At 34.3% G+C, this 9,297-nt stretch overlaps 1 protein-coding gene across 1 annotated transcript; it reads right to left on the reverse strand.

Annotated features, from left to right (window-relative positions):
- Positions 1-975: 975 nt before the first annotated feature.
- Positions 976-8,853, reverse strand: LOC114884966 (early activation antigen CD69-like). Its single transcript, XM_029204118.1, has 5 exons — positions 8,722-8,853; positions 4,885-5,007; positions 3,593-3,792; positions 3,139-3,242; positions 976-2,107 (listed from the first exon to the last, which is right to left on the reverse strand). Exons 1-5 carry the CDS (start codon positions 8,783-8,785, stop codon positions 1,999-2,001), a joined length of 600 nt encoding a protein of 199 aa, XP_029059951.1. The 5' UTR covers positions 8,786-8,853; the 3' UTR covers positions 976-1,998.
- Between the last annotated feature and the right edge of the window lie 444 nt (positions 8,854-9,297).

A 9,297-nucleotide genomic window follows, 5' to 3' on the forward strand; every position in this document is an offset into this window, starting at 1 on the left:
TCTTCTACGTCCATTTTCATGTATTAACTAGCTTAACTTCTAGCTAATTTTAACAAAACTTCTACCTAATTCTAACTAAAACAGCTGGTCAACTAGAGAGAGGCAGAAATGAAACTTGGACAGTATTTCTCTTTCACTCCAGCTCTCAACATCTACACTTTCACTTACACATTTCATAGTGCGTGGATCCAAGACGTTGCTTTCTAACATGACCCAGGAGTAGATTGTTGTTATTAATGATAGGATATCAGAGTTTGGAGCCTGTAGGAACTGAAGGACACTGAGATTAAGAAACTCTATATTATTTATCGCTAAGCAGTGTCTGGAATCCAGATTTCTTTTCAATATGCCATACTAGTTACAACAGTTTAAAGATACTACATATAGCATACATTTCCAACTTTCAGAGAAGGAGAATATTGTGAAATACATTCATAAAACAATTTTGAAGGTAGTATTATTTTTCCTTATTGAGAAATCTCATGAAGATTATGTAGTGCCTTATTTCTATTGAATGAATTATTTTATGTAAATAACTACGAGTATAGCATTTCAGAAATGAATAAGATGCTTTCAGAACATCAGTTATGAGGACAAATTATCCTCTCTTTTGGAGAGAGGACGAGCTTATAAATAAATCCTTGCAAAGTGACTTTAGCCGCCTCCAAATTTCTCTGTGCCTCTTCAGGGTGATAAACAATAAAAGAAAGAGAGAAAGTGATAGAGTCAAAATTTCTTAAATGACATAAATTCCTCTAAAGTCAATTAGAATATTTACTGAACTTTTGCTGTTTACAGAAAAGTAGATACAGCCCTTTGAAAACACACATGAAAACAACTTACAAAGTACAAACCATATTATAGATCTAAGGTTGTACAATAGAAATGTCTTTGAAAAAAAGTTACAGTATTCTGTTTCTTCCTTTCTAGCATGAGATATGTTTTAATATATTTTGAAGGAATGACCACTTTTTAGAAACCATTTTGTTTATTCTACTTTCATTTTAACATACATAAAAGCAGGTTATGATTGTACTGGATACAAAAGACAAACAAATAAACACACGTTATTGCACTTAGAAAATACTTCTCGTGAAGTATTGCACATGATAGAATAGATCAGGAAAGGAGAATAGATCAGGAAAGGCACAAGGTTATAAACAGATAGGACTAGTATTATTCCAGATTTGAACAATACAGACTTTTTCCTGATAGAGATTTGCCACATCACATATTGCACATTTTCCAACACTTTTATCTGTTTTACAAATATTCCTCATATTCTTTGTTTTTGTCTTTATCTCTGTAAAACACTGTGTATAAAGCAATAAATTATGTACCATTGAAAAAGACAAGTCTACGCTGAAAAAGTGAAAAATAAAAGACTGGCGTAAATATATGATCACCCCATTCTTTGGGGGGCAAATGACAAAGTAACTTGACAAACTTCTTTAAAAAGAGAGAAACATTACAAAGCTTCATTTCATAAGCATTTGCCCATTGATAAATGTCCTCTGAGTTCAAGAAAAATGCATTTAGACTAAATACCTCTGTTGCCAGTTAAAATTTCCTCTGTTTACATTCAGCTTTTAATACTACTATTTAATTCCTTCATCCAGTGCAAATGCATGAAGGGCACACGTTGTTCACAGTCATTCAACAATAAATAATATCTCTAAACTTAGTCACCTTATTATTTCTGAATTAAAAAAATATAAAGTGCATTCAAAAGCGTTGAAGTCATTTTTCTCATTCTTGGACAAAATTAGTCAACCTGTAACATTTTCAGCTCATGGCAGAAGTATTCCACAGTGCAGATATTCCTGGAATTTTTCTCCCTTTTTTCCACAGTTTTGTTTGGAAGAAAATTTCCAAAATAGTAAAAAGTTTTTTTCACAAAGTCTTTATGGGAAACTTCTGACCATAGAGCACCATTTGTCAACACACATTTCCTTGAGTTCCATGATAGAATAGTATATAAGCAAATATGATTCCTCTTTATTTGGAGGGTTTGCTACATATCCAGTGTAAATTCTTTTCACATTCTGTGCTGCTGACCTCTGTGCTGTTCAGAAATGCACAGTTCTCAGATCCTGTAAGGTTGAACCTGTCAACAATAAAGAAACCAGAATTATTTTCAGTTTATCATTTCCGTTCAGTTACATGAGAATCAACTTTGTGGTGGTGGAGGTGATGGTTTCTGCTTTTTTTTTCTTAGTAGGAATGCATGAAGCAAGTGCGCCAATCAAATGATCACAGAGTAATCTGCAGAGACAGTTGACAAAGACCCAAAAGAATAGTATGTGGTGAGAAGATACAAAATTAAGAGTAGACAGCTCCATTTTTTGGTTGGTGTATCACCACAGAAGTGACTCGTTCATTTTTGAGTTCACAAACCATTCCCAGAAAGTATAAACATTCAACAATCATGTATACTAGCGCGTAGAGTTTTAGAGGGTAACAGTCCCTGGTGCCCATTTGTGGGTGTGATACATACCAAGGATTCCTTTTCTAGAGATTTAAACTAATTTTCTGTTTCTTTAATTTTCATAAAACTATTTAGGGAGCTAGAAATTCTTTCAAGTCTGAGTTTTCAGATGACAAAGATTAACACTAAACTTATATGATGTCCTTCAAATTTTAAAATGTACAGGTAATGGCAATAAAATCAGCATCTTTAATTCTGGGGCAGGTTTTCTCTCAGATCCATAGAAGCTTCTAATTAGGTATTGAAAATACTGTTCTTTATCTCTGTGGAGATGAGAACTGGGAAAGCAAAAAGGGAATTACTAGCTTGTCAATAAAATATAAATATGAGATTGGAAATGTTGGATTTTTTTCCCATCATCATATTTATACCTGGAATATTTCTGAGTTTTATTCCACTCAAATTTGCTGAGATCAAGTTACTAAGAAGCATTTATCGTATGAATTCCAAGCAGATAAAAAGAAAAAAATGGTAATATTAAAGCCCTTCTTTAAAGAAGTCCATAGAGTATAACATACAAAAGAGATTGTTGAAGTTCTGCTTATAAAGAGCTCAATCTTCATGTAGAACAGTACTTCTAAAGGAAAAAAGGAAAGTGGTTCCCTTGAGCTGCCATCCTGGGGAGGATAAAGAGATATCTTGAAACTCACCAGTTATTAAATTTTTTGCCATTTGACCATTTCCACATCTGGTCAGCTTCATTTTTCAGCCCAATCCAGTGTTCAGCTCTACCCACATGTTGTTTTAAAAAGATCTTGAAGAAAGCACAAAGGAACTGTATGTTAAACCACCCGTCCTAGTAAGTATGTAATAAATCTTGTTTCTTAAATCTGTAACTCGTAGGCATGATAGCTAAGCTGATTATTTACTAGTTCTACGTAGGTTCAGCTCATGTGGATTTTTGGCCTTTGAGGCTAAACAAATCACATTTAAAGACTAAATTGAACTCTCATTTTGACCTCAGACTGATCATGTGGCTTTCTGTGACTAAATTTTCCCGGGTGGGAGACAGATACAATGTCTTCCCTTAGAAGGAAACCACAGAGTAGCTATATAAAATAGAATAGCAATATCTTATGGAATTGTTTTTGAATACTATCTTACCATGTCCTCTTCAGAATCAATGACAGCAAGAGTGGCACCGTGTTTGGAGCAAAAGTTTTGGGCCAAGGTCCAGTTCCTTGTTTTCTTGGAAATAAGATAACATTTCCCCTGGTATACTATCCAATCATCTGAGCATGAAGAAACATGGGTGTTTGGTGGCACCGAGGACATATATTGGCCTGGACAGTTGTACTGGCCCACTGTGAACAGGAAAAGTGTTTGTTTTAGTAACACAAGAAACCAAATACCCACAGTGTGCAAAACTAGTTCAGGGGATGCTGTGCTGTGCTAGGTGATAAACGAACAGGGGAAAGAAGGTGAATCCTTTTTTTTTTTTTTAATGAGTTCTTTTTTAAAACAAATTTTGAAGTATAGTTGACGAGAGATGTTATATTAGTTTCGGGTGTACAACATGGTGATTCAAAATTTTTATACGTTATATATACTCCATTTAAAATTATAAAAAAGGAAGGTGAATTCTGGAAAGAGTAGGAAGAAGGCAGTTTCTCACTTTATCTGATCTCTCATTGCGCCTAATCATCGTGGTACTAGCTATGAGAAATAAGAGGGAGTCACTTTGGTCAGAAAGTGGAGAGTAAATTTTAAAATCTTGAAAATAGTCTTTGGACTAGAAAGGCTAAAATACACTAAAATTCCAAGTAAGGTTTTGTATCTGAATGCAGATGGGGAAGAATTTGAAGACGTAGTATATACAGACCTATACTGGAAGGTAGAGGAGAGAATACTTTGCAGAGGAGCAATTCAGAATACACAAAAATTTATGGCTGGGGATGTATCATAAAACTGTAAAATTTCATGTTTGTATAAGACACAAATGTATCTTGGTATAGCTGTATGTTTCGAATACCATAACACAACTGACTCTCTGGGAGCTTCTAGATATATTCTATATCTATATTCTGTGGCTTTTGAGATAAGAGACTGACCAATTCCTGGTTAATCTATGGCTTAGGTATTATTTTTTTCATCAACAATGAATGTGCAGCCCACATTATTCCAGTTAAACGTCTATATATTTAGACTCTAAATCGGCCCCTTTTATTCCAGATTTAAACACCTGCTCACATGTAATTTTCTCCCACAGCATTGTATAAGTCATAAGCACTTGTAATATTTCTAAAGCACTAGAAAACTAAACAAAAGTACTGCATCAATTATTCAAGGAACGTGGGATCATATTTAGCATTTCCTAGGAAACTGGCCGTGTATGAAAATTGAGATTGTCCTAAATTAATCAGAACTTTTGATGAATTCATGAAGTGCAGACCCACCTGATAAAGCAACGAGAGCTATGATTAGAGTGGTGATGAAGACCACGTTCACTACAGCACATGGGATGGGAACTTGAATGGACCCTTCATGATATGCCGCAAAATGAAGCCTGGTGGCGTTATCTGAAGAGAGAAAGTAGCTGATGAATTCAAGCAGGCTATAGAAGTAAGAAAGAGACATTTGATTTTCTCTTGAGGCATTTAAAATAAAAAAATAGCTATGTGTCTCCCTATCTTCTTATAGGAAATTTAGAAGTTAATTTCCCTCAAGTGTTGAGTGAATTTGGATAGTTTATTTTTGGCTAGAAATAAAACAATCCAGTCACAATAATGATATCATAAAATATCTCCTCCAAATATGTACTCAGTAGCTATGAAAATTCTAAATATATCATAATTGTATTGTTTTAATTACAATAAGAACATTTAGTAAATATCTGATTACCCTAGAAGGCATATAAAAAGAACATCCTATGTACAATCCCTTAAATTCTCTGTAGTTACTGTTTAAGGGAGATGGTATAAATGAGTATAAATGTGGGTGATATAATAAAAAATGTTGAATTGATATAAAAATATATACAACTGGAATGACTAAAAGTTAAAAAAAAAGATGGATGGTACTTTTTTGTGAATTTGGTAGATGTGAAGCATTGAAATTTCCCTATTTTACTGAATGGGAGAGTAGAATGGAAAAAAATACTTTGGAAAACTATTTCTTACATAATTAAATATACACTTATCCTATGATCCAGAAACTCTACTCCTATTATTTTCTCAAGAGAAATGAAAATACATCTTCAAAATGTTTTATATAAGAATGTTCAGAGCAACTTTATTCTTAACAGCCAAATCCTAGAAATAAACCAAGTATCCATCAACAGGAAAATGGATAAACAAATTATGGTATACCCATACAAGAAATTCTACTCAGAAATTTAAAAACTGGAACAACTGATGCATGCAACAAAATGGATGAATTGCAAAAAAAAATGTTGAGCAAAAAAAATCCAGCCACAATTATATACTGTATATATTCATTTATATGACATTCAGGAATAGCTGAACTAAACTTGATGATAGAAATGAGAAAAGTGATTGCTTTTATGTGTTGGAAAATTAATTTGACTGGAAAGGAACACAGGGAAACTTTCTGGGGTGATGGAAAATGCCAAATGTTGATGGGAGTTGTAGTTATAACTCATTAAACTGTATATGTATGATCTGTGCCTACATTGTATGTCAATTTTACCTCATTTAAAAATAACAGGTGAGTGAAAAATAAGATGTTTGAATTTTCCAAGAGAAGTTAAAATAATAGAGGAAATTTAACAGTACTATAGACTAAATATTAGGTGGAAATAGGTTTTTTCATTTATCCTTTGTATAATGCTAAAACCAAGTAAAAGTTTTATTTCATCAATGAGAAATATTTTTGTGGAAGGATTTAGAATATGAATATGATGTGAATGATGATTCTTAGTTACCAGAAAAACCCCACCACCACTACCAACAAAGCTAGAAAGATATCTGTTCTAGATTAGAAATAAATAATTGAGAAAGGAGAGAGGGGAATTTTGTGACTCAGAGTTTGAATTTGAGTTTTGCTAGGATGAGCTATCAGGATATTTAAAATTTGGCCTCACGGGAAATATATAGATCCCTATTATGCTCTCAAAAACTGAAATGTAAAATAACTACTTGAATGATATTAAAACTTACCATGAAAGATAGTCTCAATATGCAAAAATATCCTATTTTTCAGTATGGGTGGCTTTCATAATTAAAAGGATGTCTATACAGACACAACTTGAAATTCGTGTATTTTTTTTCCTTAAAGCCTTTCTTTAAGGTTAAACTAGGCAAAGAGATGCTGCTTTCTTTCACAGTAATTTTGCTATGGAATGGATGTCAGCATCAACTGTTGCTTCTTCTAGGATTGTTTTTCCCAGTATAGATCTACGTTCAGGTTTTGCAAGAGAAGGTTTTACTTCACTCCTATCTGGTTCCATTTCTCTCAGCTTCTTAAAGCAAACCTTCCTTTTTTCACCAGCATACAACTGTCACCGGAAGCAGCCTTTCGTAGCTAGGGTAGCAAGTTCAGAGCTCTCTGTCTAGTTTCACTTCTTACCATGTGAGACTCGATCATGGGGTTCAAACTCAATGCAGGGACAGCTTTGGCTCTTCAGCAAGTGCTAACACATCCAAGTAACTCATGGACGCCAGAGCCCATTGGCTTATCCAGTGGGTAAGCTATGGAGATGATTCTCAGACTGTACTTTATATCCATTAGTGAGGGCTATTGTTACTCACAGTTTGACTTATCACCTAGGTAACAAAACACTCCCCTAAGAGCATACTTCTGCTCGGATTACAAGCCCTGTCCATTAATGGAGAAATTGAAAACAAATCCACTAGTACATATTGAATCACCAAGGGTGGTGATCAATAATTGTTTATACTAATGAAGCAAGTACAAATAGCAGCGTAGACTAAACATTCATAAATTAAATATTCAACAGAAAATTGGAATGATCTCAGGAAAAGTTAAGAATTACTACAATAGCTCCTTCTTCTTTCAACTATGCTGTTTATGGAGTGGTTTTATTCTTAAATATATTTTTTCCTTTGGGCAGCTCAGCTGAGCCATCAAGTTATGGCTATCTGGTTACCAAAAAATTTTTGTGGCTTGTACTTGTTATCCACACTTGATTTTGTGTTCTTAAGTGAAAGATGGGTTTATCAGAGGTAATGAATGCTTTTCTAAAGCAAACCACTCTAGTAGACCCATACTCAGAAAACAATCCCTTCCTCTAGATTTTTTTTAGCTCTGCTGTTCATAACACATTCTTTGTTACTGGTTAGGTTTGCTTACAAGTAAACTCTAGTTCCTACATGCTAGTGCTTGGGGCACCTCATTAATTAGAGAGGAAGAGAGAGAGAAATGAAACCAATCAAGAAAGCCTCACCAAAACAAATTATTGTAAAACAATGGGAAAATCCTGGTAATCGAAAATAGAAAGGTCTGAGGAGAGAATAGACAAATAGAAAAGAAGAAAAAGTATATAGCAAAGATGATCATGTTTTGATGAAAAATAAAAGAAAGGAAGAAAAACATCTGATTCATGTAGAATTTGAAGCCCACGATTAGAAGGGTGAAATAGAAGAGCGAAATGGAGGAAAAGAGTCCCATAAAGAATATAGAAGATTTCATTTTCAAGAATTCTTTCATGACTTTCTCCTAATAAGTTACCACTGGACACTGTAAATGTTCAGATGTTTATATGGATATTCTCTCAAAAATTAGAAACCTTTGTTCCCAGCAACTGGAGGATGCTGGCTTGAGAACACCAGATAAGACACACACAGAAAGCACAAAATGGTACAAGGTAAAGGCAATCAAGAATGTAATTGTTTATGTGGAAAACAGAGTTTTCCATAAAGAGAGTCAGTGCTTCCTGTAGGATGGATATGGGAAATGATGGACAGTTCACTGGGCTAGGGCAGTGAGGTTTCTAATTAAATATGAAAAATTGAGATGATATAAACTAAAACAAAGAAACAAACCTTTAGAGAGCTTCTGAAATTCACCCTTGTGATTTCCTCTCAAGTTTCTATTTGTCTTCTCATAGAAAAAGAAATATTTACTTCTTCCCCATTTTCTCCTTTATCCCAACTGAAATAGAATGCAACCAAGTTCTTCAAAAGACAAGCTGCATTTCCCCCCTAACTACTGTTATATATCATAGATAGATAGATAGATAGGTAGGTAGATAGATATAAGTATAGATATATTGATAGATGCTACCAGGATATGAGGAGTAAGACCTGACTTACTTTGTTGCCCTCTTTTCAGATGCAAGGAGCTTGTCTCTGTTGCAGAACAATCTTCAGAATTCATCTTTATCCTCGTCACGATCCCTTGGTTAATCGCAGGTCAAGCCAGTCTGCAGTGAGTCTTTGCTGGAGCTCTTGTTCAGTCTCTGAGTCTCTGAGATCTTAGCATTTATATTCAGTTACATTGTCTCCACCCACTTCCTCTCACCTCCGGATCGTTCAGCTACTCCTGTCCTCTTTAATTCATGCTCTAGTGGCCCAAACAGTTTACAATGCGGTGTTGTGGTGAGCTACGGGTTTTCCCTGCTGTCTGAAATGTGCTTTCTCACAATTGTAGGTGCAGCGTGAAGAGACAAGCGCGATTTTCCCAGAATCCGAGATATCCTTTCTTAAATTTGTAGAAAACAAATAATTTAGGAAACAGAATATCTAAGCAAAGAATTAAAAGTTAGGGATTCCTATCTTTGAGATGGAAATAATGTGGGGAGTAATATATCCCTGGAATCCCATTCATTCATATAATCATATACTTAACAACTATTATTTTATTGAACATCTACTATGAACCTGACACTG

Source organism: Monodon monoceros, unplaced genomic scaffold (assembly GCF_005190385.1).
Source record: "Monodon monoceros isolate NGI ecotype Baffin Bay Population unplaced genomic scaffold, NGI_Narwhal_1 Super_Scaffold_6, whole genome shotgun sequence".
Classification (NCBI taxonomy): Eukaryota; Metazoa; Chordata; class Mammalia; order Artiodactyla; family Monodontidae; genus Monodon; species Monodon monoceros.